Source organism: Anolis sagrei, chromosome 1, assembly GCF_037176765.1.
Source record: "Anolis sagrei isolate rAnoSag1 chromosome 1, rAnoSag1.mat, whole genome shotgun sequence".
Classification (NCBI taxonomy): domain Eukaryota; kingdom Metazoa; phylum Chordata; class Lepidosauria; order Squamata; family Dactyloidae; genus Anolis; species Anolis sagrei.
Window position 1 is genome coordinate 223,235,936 of NC_090021.1, and position 13,343 is coordinate 223,249,278.

The 13,343-nt window shown below is 39.3% G+C and overlaps 1 protein-coding gene across 2 annotated transcripts in view; it reads left to right on the forward strand.

Annotated features, from left to right (window-relative positions):
* LOC132774279 (leucine-zipper-like transcriptional regulator 1) overlaps positions 1–13,343 on the forward strand; it is a 28,545-nt gene that overhangs the window by 5,929 nt on the left and 9,273 nt on the right. For both annotated transcript variants that reach the window (XM_067473516.1, XM_060774264.2), the window contains one exon: positions 11,549–11,769. In XM_067473516.1, the coding sequence (XP_067329617.1) occupies positions 11,607–11,769 (163 nt within the window). In that variant the 5' untranslated portion in view covers positions 11,549–11,606. The remainder of the gene's footprint in view (positions 1–11,548; positions 11,770–13,343) is intronic.

The window sequence follows — 13,343 nt, forward strand, 5'->3', positions numbered from 1 at the left end:
CCTCTCACTACTGTCTTGGACCTCTTTTTCTTCTTTGACCTCTTTCTGTCTAGGTGTCAGGGTCATACAGGAAAAAAGAGGTAATAATAATAATAATAATAATAATAATAATAATAATTTATTTGTACTCCGCTACCATCTCCCCAAGGGACTCGCTGCGGCTTACATGAGGCCGAGCCCACAATACAACAATAAAAACAATAGCAACCGTAATACAAACAATAAATAAACTCATAAACAGAAAATAGCTATAAACATTAACAATAACACAACGATGTTTAAAAACCTATGGCAGGACCTAATTAAAATTAAAAAAATAATAATGCTGGGCGTGACCAGGTGACATATAAACAGGATAGAAATTTTGGAGAGGGATAGAGCATGTAGACAATCCTAGATCACTAAAAATGCATTTAGGGACATATAGCCTTCGCTGAACTGTTCCACCAAACATTGCTTAGAAACTTCGCAGTCCTCTAGCAGTAAACTGGGTAGTTACTTTACTAGGTGAAACATGAAACTCCTGTTGCCAAGGAGATCTGATTTCCTTACTACTTCGAGTACCTCACTTCAAAATATCTCTGTACGTTGTTGGAAAAGATTAAGTACTTTCTATTTCCAGAAGTGATCCAATACACTAGGTTAAACATAGAAATATGCTCTGTCTTTCATGTATTAGCATAGATGGAGAAATGTTACTTCACTTTCTGTTCAGCAACTGTGGAAGCTCCAGAATGGGTGAATGTACTCTGTTCTGGAAAGCTCGCTTGACTTTGACTAGGCCACTTGAAATATTTCAAGAGCGATAAAATTATATTGTGTGATGTAGTGGTTTGAGAACTGGACTACGACCCTAGAGAACAGTTTTCAGCCCCCCTCTCAATCATGGAAACTCACTGGGTGACTTTGGATGAGCTACATAGCCTCAGTCGAGAAAACCCTGTGTTAGGTCAGCCTTAAGGCTATCAAAAGTCAGAAATGACTCAAAAGCATACAATAAAAAACATATGATAACCCTTCCTCTCCTAGTAACATGAAGGGTTGTATTTGATCTCACAAGGAAACCTGAAGGTGGGGACAAATTACTTCACTTTCCCTGTCAGGCAGAAAATCCAGGCACTTCCGGGTTCCAGTATATTACTGCCAAAGCTATATGTAAATAAATGCATATAAATGCACATATAAACCTAAGAAAAGTCTCTTGGTTACAAATAAATAGCTGCATCTGAAGAAATGTGTTGTAATCCATGAAAGATTAAGGTGGAATGAGTTGGACAATGTTTAAATTTCCACAAAACTCCTTTTTATACTAAAATACTAACTTCAGAAAAAAAAACCAAATGACTGCTTGCTGAAAGAGAAAAGGTGAGTGAGAAGAATATAAGAATAATGAAGGCTAGAGAAATACCAAATGGCAAGTTTTCATTAAAAAACATAAAATGCTACTTTATACCAGGTCAAACTATTTATCCATCTAGTCCACTGTTGTCTATTTTGATTCTCACTGTATTGTTTTTACAAAAGATTTCCTGTCCACCTGTTAACTAATTCCTTTTTTTAAAGGAAATACCTACTATCTATATTTTTATCATACACCTTTTCACACAAAATGGAAGCCCTTATTTTTTTGGCTGAAGGGCAAGGTATGAATGCTCTAAATAAATGCAATCAAAATAAATTAAAAAGCCAGAATCTGCTGATTGATACTGAATTTATCTGATTAATTTTGGGATATCAACCTAAGTCTAAATATCTAGTTTAGCCATAAATACCCATTTTAGATCAAAAGAAAATGTAGAAATCTCTTGCTCAAGTACTGCCTAATTGGGCCCAAAACATTGTGTTCTAGATATTCTGCTTTGGCCCCATTGGGGTGTGTGTGTGGGTGTGTATGTTAATTAGATAAACAGTAATTCTTGCAATTACTGATTAAATTATGATTCTTCTAAAATGTAATACAAATAAATATATAAGTGTGTGGAGTTGTAAAAATATCTGTAGCAAGCATGTGTTTTGCCCCTGTGGTGAGTCCTTCTTACCAAATCCCAGAATTATTTGTTTGCAGGTGATTAGAAAAGAAAAGATTGTTCATTTGCTTATTGGCTAGCATGTGATGTCTCAAATAAAGATAAATAGAAAGAATATACTCTTCCCCATAAGATTGCCCAGTACAATGATTTGGTCCTTCAGGTGTTAAAGACTTCAACTCCCAGAATATAAATGTAGGTAGGTAGGTATATATTTTACTACATTTGTATGGTATATTTCTCCCAGAGTGAGACCTAAGGCAGCTTCCAAAACACTTTTTAAAAATTCACAATAAATTCATTGTTGGCCAAAGTGGTTGACACTGCTGGAGGAGCAGAATTTTTGAACACTGGTTTAATATAAGGTCAACAAAGACATAACCTTTCATCCATTGCAAGGGATGGGCAGTGTCTTGGGATTTAAGGGAGATGGCCTTGGCCACTCTTGCCCTGAAAACACATCACACTTTGTTGATAGCCCTCAGGACATGGTGGAGGACATGATATAATGATAAGCAGCAACATGATATAAGTTTTGCTTCAAAAGGACAGAAGATCAGTGGCTGGTATTTTTTTGGAACAGAGGGTTTGGCAAATGCCTTGGGTATGTTTGAGGAGGGTGGCAGCCACATTTTTCAGGTTGCAAAAGGATATGGTGCTGCCAACAAGTGTGTGGACCTATGGTGTTGTTTTATTTACCTTAACTTGCCTTCAAATCTGTGTTAGCTTTTCTAGCTTTGAGTGCTACCTGGGTGGTTGGTAGGTACTTTCCTTTGTCTATTGGTGAATACTTCAGGAAATTACTTTTCAAAAGCATGTTTAGAGTGAGATAGCTACTTGCCTGGAAAATGTATTAGTTTAAGAGTTTTGTTCTGGGAAATCCCAGAAGTAGCTTCCTCTGAGAGAAACAGAAGGATTTAAAAGTAGTTGGCTTTTGTGACCACTGAGTAATTTCTGAGGTGTAATATAATATATCAGTCCTGGGCTGATGAATGGCTACAATCTGGGGGCCGTTCCAGCAGTTGAAGAGCTTTTGATCTTTCCTATCTTGCCCTTAGAATAACTAAGGTTTGGAGGGTTTAGTGGGACCACTGTTTGTTGATAGGATTATTTATTTATTTATCATGTCAGAAGCGAATTGAGAATACAGTTATAATGTGTAGAAAAATCACAAACAAAGTTAAAACTTGGCATTGTACTAAATGTCCTTTGACCAGAAGCTGGCCACTTGGAGTGCCTCTAGTGTCGCCGTGAGAAGGACCTTCATGTGGCAGGGCTCAGGCTGCATTGTAATAGATGGTCTATGGTTTGCTCTTCTTTACACTCGTGTGTTGTGGACTCCACTTTGTAGCCCCATTTCTTAAGGTTAGCTCTGCATCTCGTGGTGCCAGTCTGTTCAGTGCCTTCCAAGTCACCCAGTATTCTGGGTGTTTCTCATCTGCTATCAGCCACTGGGTTTTAACCTGCCACTTGCAACTTGCAACAGATATGATAAGAGACGGTTGCATCAGTCTGCTTAAAGCAGTAGTTCCCAACCCTTTTTTGATCAGGGATCACTTGACAAGGGACCACTTGAACAGGGACCACTCTCCAACATTAGTACCAAAAGGATTACAAATAAGTTTTTGGTCAACTGTAGATTCGGTTTGGTTATTTGGGGTACTGATTCAGAAAATTGCATTGGATAGACCACATCAGCTCTAGTTTCTGATATATGCCATCCAGTAGTCACCATCTGCTTGCCCACAGAAAACCATATGTAATGATCTGGTGCTGATGTGGTAGTAGTAATCTTTCATGCGTAGTCAGCCTCTCCTGACCTCACTTCCCTGTTGCCTTGGCACTATAAGAGGGTTTTGCGACACCAGTCACTCTTGTTTCTGCATGGGTTCGAGGCAGTGGTGTAGTAATGGTGAGGCCACAGACCATATTTTCATTCTTGTGGATCACTGGTGGTCCACAGACCCCAGGTTGGGAACCACTGCTTTAAAGGTTTTGTAGAAAAGAGAATTTCAGCAATTGCTGCTTGTCACACAATGAATACCTGCTGGGATTCACTCTTCTACATAACCATTACAGTAACAGGAACCCTGTTGCATTTTCACCTGGCAACACTACTTGTAGGATAGTTTTTCTTACAGGCCTGTTGCCAGTGGGTAGAAGTGATCTTTCCAATCTAGTTCTACTCCACCCTTTTGAAGCATTGTCTAGTTGGGTTAGGATTGTTCTATTCATCATATTAAAAAAACATAAAGAGATGAAACTGTGTATAAATTCCAATTCAACTTATAAAGCCATGCTCTTTATTCTTATGAACTAAACATCTTGTGGGTATAATGCCTAAGGGTGATGCCCCAGAAAGACCTGAAGCACTGGGGAAGCTCGTGTGTAACTAAAACGAAAGATTTCAGATGGAATATTGTGATTTCTTTTAGAGGTAACAGAGAACCCCTCCAAGCTGGAAATAGGGAATGATGTATGATTACGTCCAGGAAACACAGAACAGTTAATAAAATGTTTCAAACCTCTCCAGGTGCCTAATCTTCCAGAAAAGAGAAGCCACTCTGTGCCTATTTGCATCTGCCAAATTAACACAGCTGAAGCAAGGTTTCAACTAAGCTAGTTTGAAAATGGCACGCTTTATGGTAATTACTCTGTTTGTATGGCTGATGGTGTATCCAGCAAACATAATTGGAAGTGTGAATTCTAATACTGTTGGCAAAAGTTCATATAACTAGCAGATCTGGCTGTGTATATATGGTCAAATGAACAGTGCCTAAGGGACAGCGAGGGATTTAGTGTAGGGTGACTAATTATGACAGAAAAGAGCCAGAAATTACTCAAGCTTTATGTGATAGGTGATTAGATCATTCTTGGCTACTATTGCTTTGCCAGTGTATTTACTGAGATGGAAAACAGGTTTTACAAGGACAGTTTTGTGTATTGTACTATCCTGGATACTAACAGAAAGACATTCCTTTTATGAACCAAGTAATACCATAGTTGATTCAGATTATGTACTTCTTGATTATAGCATTTCTCCATTTACTGGCTCTCTTGATCGCTAAATACATGTGTTTTTCCCCTATCCATATTCAAATGTCAGCCCCCTCCCTGCACATTCAGTTATTTCTTCCCATTATAAGTTCCCCATTAGATGTTAGGAATTAGTCTTAACCTTCTGTCTTCGTTACTATCTCCTTGCCAATTTTCCTGCCAGCTTTCCCTTTCTCTCATCACTTTCTTATTTTTCTCCCCATTCTACGTCTTTACTTTGGCAGTCCTTTAGAGGTTGTTTTTATCCTTTTTTCCCCCCAGTAAAAATTCCTTTTCCTCTGTTTCAGTTTCTGTCTTGCTTTCTGTTTGTTGTTCTTTTGATATTTCTATATGTCACCTGTTATAGAGGCAGTTTACACGTTGCACACCAATCTTTTAACAGTAATCCAATTAAATGCTTTTGAAATATATGCCAGTCCTAAGAAAAAAACTTGAATCTGTATTTCAGCAGAGGAAGGACAAGGGAGTCCGTTTCCTACCTAGTAGCTACATCTCTCTTCCAAAGCAGTGGGCTTTTAATAATATTTACAGTTTGTGTTTTGTTCTGGTTTATCCTGAAATGTCTACCAAAATGAAATATGCTCTTGTTTTCATTCTTTGTGGGTTGTTTTCAGATTTGTTTCCCGCTTTCTTCAGGAACTGTTTCCTTTAACTATCAACATGCAGGTATCCATCTCCATTAAGAAAACAATCTATTATTTCAAAAGTAGGAACAATCTGTTTCCACAGACATTTTTTTCTGACATTTAACAGTAATAGTTCATGTTTATATCAGCAGTAAGTTTGAAACATGTTTCTGTTACTAAACAACAGGAAAAAGAAAAAACAAACAAAATAGGAGAAGGCAACATTAAACTAACTGCATTCTTCACCTAAGAAAACCTTATGAAATTGATGGTGTTGACCAAAATCAGTAGGTGACTTTAAGACATGTGTGTGTAGCTATGCTTGTACATAAGACATGCTCACAAACTAAAAAGTAATTAGCAATAAGTTACAGTTTGTTAATGAGAAGGGGGAAGGGTAGTACAATTGACCCTCTACATCCACGGATACTGTATGCACTGATTCAACCATCTGTACAGTAGCTTGTATATATTTTTGAAAAATCCAGAAAGTAAAGCTTAATTTTGCAATCTGATATAAGGGACACAATTTTACTATGTCATTGATTAATGACTTTGATTAATTAATTAAGAAGACTTTAGTATGCAATTGGAGTCCTGAAACCAAACCCTAATCAATACCAAGGGCCCACTGTATTGCTATTTTTGTTCATCCTTTCTTGCAGTTTCTCAACCCTTTCCCACATTTCTGCACTCACTGCTTCTTTTTTGCATAGTATTGGATGAAGTATTTCCTCTTTTATTTATTTGTTTGTTTATCATATTTCTATTCCACCCTATCTCACCCCCCCCCCCCCCATGTGGGTGGGCTCAGAGTGGCTTACAGCTTGGCACAATTCAATTCCATATCAAACATAAACATAACAAATTAGAAATAAGTTAAGCATTAAATCATTACACATAAAACAATCACATATAAATACAGTTAAAACAGGATTTAAAACATCAATTAAAACAACTGCATGGTCCGTAATCAGAATCCATGAGCCATTCCAGTTAGTCAGATTGATTTTGTCTCCTTCCTCTCTCCCTCTGCAGCTTCTGATTCCACAGTGTAAAGAAGAGAATACATATTAAACATTTTTAGAAATATTAAATCATGGATGCTTAATTATGATGGCCATCCGTTTTCAAAAAGGAGAAGGTTTCTATTTTTATGCCTGGTGCACAAATATCTGCACTAAATTAACAAAGGTAGCATCAGGACATAGAAAATGCCATAATGGATCTAGTTATGCCAGTGGTTCTCAACCTGGGGTCCCCAGATGTTCCTGGCTTACAACTCCCAGAAATCCCAGCCAGTTTACCAGCTGTTAGGATTTCTGGGAGTTGAAGGCCAAAAATATCTGGGGACCCCAGGTTGAGAACCACTGAGTTATGCATTGTGTTTCCACATTGCCTAGCCACATCCCTATAGGTAGACCTTTAGCACAACCCAGCACATTCGTGTGACGGTTCCCAGTTACACATTTGCAGAGATATATTGTTTCTGATATTGGCACTAAAATACAGATTCCCTGATCCTAAAAGCTTGGGATCTGGAGTGTTTGGGATTTTTAATTTTTTCAGATTTTGGATTATCTGTATTTACATATACATACATAAAGAAATATCTTGGAGATGGGACCAAAGTCTAAACATGAAATTTAATAATGCCTATATACCTTGTATACATAGCTGAAAGGAATTTTGTTCACCATATTTTAAATAATTTGGTCCATGAATCAACTTTTGCATATATTAAACCATTAGGAAAGCTAAGATGTTTCTATCTGAACTGCACTTGTGTACAAGTTTGAATTTTGGAGTACTTTGGATGTCAGAATTCCAAATAAGGGATTCTCAACCTGTACAACTTCCGTTGCTATAACTATTATTACCATAATTATATCTTAAGGATTTGTCTAATCCCCATTGGAAGAAATCCAAGTTGGCATGAATACATATTGGGTAGTAAATTCTACAGTTTAAATATGTGCTGTAAGATAACTGTTTCTTTTTATCTGTCCAGAGTCTCATTGGATCATTGGATGATCCAAGATTCTAGTATCGGTCACAGGATCCAGTTTCTCTGCACCATTCAGAATTTCATACATTTCTTATCACATTCCTGCAAAGTTCTCTTGTTTCTAAGATAATGATCCTTGAACCTTATACTGTTTCTTTGTTACAGCCCCTGGAGCCTTTTGTACCTCTTCTATCTAGCTCTGGGCTCTATAGCCCTTTACACTTGCTTTACTGAGAACTGTTTACTGAGAACTGTTTACTGAGAACCATTTCGATATTCTTCCTTGATATAATCCTAAATTGCTTCAGAGTAATGTGCAGATCATATCCCCTTGCAGAGTTACATTACACAGCCCTTATACTAAATTACAATGTAGTGTAACATATGTAGATCAATGGTCAACATGCATGGCTGACAACCAATTGGTTAATTGCCATTCATAAAGAAAATATATATTCGCATGCTAATCCTGTGTACTTTAGTGTGCTATCATCTGCACAAGAGTCCATGTGTCCAACTCCGCTTATGTTTACACATTTGTGAAGTATCACATTTGTGAAAGGAGAAGCTGGGCAAGTGTCATTAGGGCTGATTAATCTCAGCCTTCAGAGTGCTGTGAAGATGGCCTAAGGGAGGATATAACCTAAATGCTTGTCTGTTAAAGAGTTAGATAGGAGCAGAGTGAAAGAGAGGTAGAGTCAAAAACTGATGAAAGTGAAAAACACCAACAGTTGTAGATAGAGCAGTTAGGGACAAAGGAAACTTGTGGTGCCTGTCTGCTGTTTCTTAGATCTGTGAAATTCAAGGTGTTTTGCTTCTTTCTTACACGTAGAAGTTACTTTGCCCTTTTCCAATAAGTCTTTGGTGTGCTTTATTATATTACTGTTTGTTTGAAAAGGGAGTACCATGAGGATTTTCTGCCTCAGGAGACCTTTAGAGACAGGCATGAGAGTTAGCATTTATGGATTCTTCTATTAAACTTAGGTAACTTTTTGTCTATCTACTCTTTTATTGATACCATTGATCTACTATTTTATTGATCACTTCTGTGTCATCTTGCTGAGATGGGACTGAGAGATTCTGTTTTTCAGCGGTTTCAGTCCTTCCTGGAGGGCCGTACCCAGAAGGTAGTGCTGGGGGACTCCTGTTTGAACTCCTGGCCATTGTCGTGTGGGGTTCCTCAAAGTTCTATTTTGTCCCCCGTGCTGTTAACAAATACATGAAACCACTGGGAGAGGTCATCTGGAGTTTTGGAGTATGATGCCACCTGTATGCAGATGACACCCATCTCTACTACTTCTTTCCACCTAATGCCAAGGAAGATGTCCTGATCCTAAACCAGTGCCTGTCATCAGTAATGGACTGGATGAAGGCAAAAAAAATGAAACTTAATCCAGACAAGATAGAGGTACTCTTGTTCAGTCGGAAGGCAGATTAGGGAATAGGGATTCAGCCTGTGCTGGATGAGGTCACACTCCCCCTGAAAAACAGGTCTGTAGTTTGAGGGTCCTCCTGTACTTGGCATTGAACTTGGAGGCCCAGGTATCTGTGGTGGCCAGGAGGGCCTGTGTTCAATTAAAACTTGTGTGTCAACTGTGCCTGTTCCTTGGGAAGCCAGATCTGGCCTTGGTGGTACAAGCCTTAATTACATCCTGTCTGGATGACTATAATGCGCTCTACATGGGGCTGCCTCTGAAAAGTGCTTGGAAACTTCAGCTGGTCCAAAGAGCTGCAGCCAGGTTGCTAACTAGGGCTGTCTACAGGGAGTGGACAACCTCCCTGTTGCAGCAGCTCCACTGGCTGCCAGTCTGTAACTGGGCACAATTGAAAGAGATGATTAGAACTTTTAATGCTCTAGATCAGGGGTCCTCAAACTAAGACCCGAGGGCCAAATACGGCCCTCGAAGTTCATTTACCCGGTCCTTGCTCAGGGTCAACCTAAGTCTTGAAAGCACACAACAAGAACGCAAAAATCCTATCTCATCAGCCAAAAGCAGGCCCATACTTCCCATTGAAATACTAATAAGTTTATATTTGTTAGTATTGTTCATTTTAATTATTGTATTGATTTTAAGTGTTTTTGCACTACAAATAAGATATGTGCAGTGTGCATAGGAATTCTTTCATGTTTTTTTCCAAATTATAATCTGGCCCTCCAACAGTTTGAAGGACTGTGACCTAGCCCTCTGTTTGAAAAGTTTGAGGATCTCTGCCCTAGATGGTTCAGGTCCAGGCTACTTGGCTGACTACATCTCCTTGTATGGACCTGCTCGGACACTGAGAAATTCAGGAGAGGCCCTTCTCTCAGTCCCACCTTCATCTCAAGCGTAGTTGGTGGGAATGAGAGAGTGGCTGCCCCTTGACTCTGGAACTTCCTTCTTCCCAGGGAAGCCAGAATGGCCCTCTCTACTGTCCTTCCGGGGGCAGACTAAAACCAGATTATTCAGGTAGGCTTTTAAAGAAGAAGGTGTTTAAGTTCTAGTTGGCTAGGGGCTCAAACAGGAGTCCCCCAGCACCACCTTCAGAGTACAGTCCTCCAGGAAGCGCCGGAGCAACTGTAAGACAGTGCCTCCCAGTCCCATTCCAACGAGACAACCCAGAAGGATACCATGGTCAATGGTATCGAAAGCTGCTGAGAGGTCCAGGAGAACCAACATGGACACACTCCCCCTGTGTAGCTCTCTTCGTAGGTTATCCACCAAGGCTACCAAAGCTGTCTCTGTTCCATAACCAGACCTGAAACCAGATTGAAATGGATGTAGATAATCCATTTCATCCAGAAATTCCTGGAGTTGGGAGGCTACCATACACTCCAGGACCTTACTCAGAAATGGAAGGCTGGACACTGTCAGATAGTTGTCCATTATAGAGGGGTTCAGAGATGGCTTTTTAAATATAAATCTCACAACTGCCTCCTTTAGGCAGGTTGGAATTTTGCACTGACCACCACCTTCACCCCATCTGCCAATCACCCTCTGGCCTGTTCGATCAGCCAGGAAGGGCATGTGGTAGCTCTCACCTCTAAGGATCCTGCCCACAAACTCAGGATACACCAATTGAAAAGTATCCATCAACATTGGACAAGCAGAAGCCAAAGTTAAATCCATTGGAACTGTGTCGATAGCAGCATCCAAGTCAGAACAGATGGGATTATCAGCAAGTTCCTTACAAATTATTTACCACTCAGAGAGCTGCTGAGTGGTCAGGGATTTCTCCTTGAGGACCAGTATATAATATTCCTCTGACCTCTTGAAACAGCTCCCTGGATTGTTCCTTGCAAGGGAAGATTTCTCTGCTGCCTCATTGCCATGGAGTAATGTTGGTGTCCATTTAATTTGTGATTTGTGATTTGCTGTAATAGTGTCATAATTGCAAATGAGAATACAAAACAGTTACCATTTCCTGATTACGATCTGATGACAGTTAACAACAATAACTATCTGAGAATTCCAGCCCTCTTCTCTAACACTTTCAATGACATTTTTTGTATTGAAAAATTGTATTTGGTTGCAGAAATCACACCAAAACTGGTGTATTGCTTCAATGAATATCACAATCAATGGATAACCTGTTTGAACCAAGTTGCATTTTATTGTAAGAGTCTCCTGACACTGTGCTTCTCAATTTCTGATACAGAGAACCAAGAACAATTTTTTCTTCATTGTACCAGGGACCTGTACCATGTTGGTGCCCTTTGGCTACCAAATGCTTTCTTCTTTCCTGGGCCTGGCAGCCTGTGGCTCAGCAATAGGCCTGTCCGGGCTGATTAGCATTCTGGAAGTGTTCCATCAATCATTCCAGGTTTCCTGACTTTCTCCTTTTCTACTCAGGCTGCAGTGATATTCTGGGGAAACATTTACATGACCATGGTTTCCAGCTAACCCAGGCATGAAAAGAAAAACAGTCCAGTATTCATGGCAGCCAGTACTGCAGAACGACATTACTCCATGTGATCGATTTAAGCATGCCACCTGTATCTGCAGGGGTTTTCTTTATATTTATGGTGGCCGGCAAAACACAACCTTAAATGACTTCTGGAGATACAAAATAGGTAGGTTTCCCTGTTTACTTGTTTCATCACCCACTAAATCAAAATCTAGATGTATTGTTCAGACATTACCTGAGATTCTGCAGCAGACATAATCTCCTATTCCGATCTCCAAAACCCACCTGAAAATTCAGCTACCACTGGGACAGAGTTCTTCAGTGCTGGTGAGTGGGGTGTTGAAGGATGATATGTCCTGCTGCCTTATGCCATTGAGCCACAGTGCTACAAGCAGAAACAAGGATCCCTGCAGAGTTCAGCGACCATTCCTTGCTGCACTGCTGCTGGCTCCTGGGAAAGGGCTGGGCATCTCATCTTTCAGTGCCCTGCTCATCAACACCACAGAACTCTGTCTCTTGGTGTGTCTTGCTGGATTTTAAGGTGGCCTTCAGGATCATTGCACTCCATTGGTATATGGTAATAAATGTGAAGATAAAAAGCTATGAATTTGCTAGTCTAGTTTACAACATTATAGTTCACTAATCACATACCAGCTATTGTGTTTTTTCCTCCATGAAAGCATTTTCAATCCAAAAAAACCCAATAGTTTAACTTCAACTAATATTAATTTATTTATTATAGTTGAGTCGGCTGATAATCTAAACTCATTAAAGCATTTTGTATAATGCGTATATTGCTTTAAAGTTGTTCTTTCAGGGTGTTTTCCTTAAATAAATCAAAATAAAAGTGCAAAAGGATGAACAGTATGAGAAAATACAATACAAAGCATAACGGATAAAACCATTTAAACACAAAAGGCTTGTAGAAATGTTTTTGCCTCCTTATGTTGTTATGATCACAGGCATAAAAAACTTGGGGAATCATCAGATTCTTACCTGTGGGGAAAACAGGGCTGATTCCCAAAACTGTGATGGTTCCAAATCATACCTAGCATATAGTCTGATCAGGACAGAGCAGGTTGCAAATGTGACTGTTCAGATGTTGTCAGGACCAGTCAGTGAATCTACCACCACATGACTACCATGTTCAGTTTTGGTTTTACTGCTACTTATCCAACATCTGCTCCAAATTGAATGTAAGGCTCCTATTTCTTGAAAGTTGGCATCATCAAAACTTGTTCAATTCAGAGCAGCTGTGGAATTACAGTCACAAATTAATTTACCTTCCACAAAGCAGTGGATTCCTAGTTGTTAGATTACAATTTCCAACATGTGTCACTGGCCATGCTGGTTAGGACTAATGAGACTCTCAAGGGGCACATCTCAAGGGGCACACTTTCAAATCATTGAAAAGATCCAAAATATGTCATGTCTTTATTTCCGGAAATAGCTCCAGTTGAACACTGTCATCTGTCTCTGGAAATTCCTTCTCCACAAGAATTTCATAGGGTAAATTTCAATGTGTCCTTTCGAAAGAAAAATGAAACCTAGTGTGGTGCTGTCTTTATGGTTGTAAAGTGTTATTCAAGCTTCCAATTGCACTTTTTTTTTTGCATATGTTGGACAGTAACTGTTAGAAAGAGTCAGTCCAAGGTAGTCTGAGACATTACATTTTCCTTGTAATTTGTACCCTTCTTTCAGATAATTATTTATTTATTTACTTTATTTGTATACCGCACT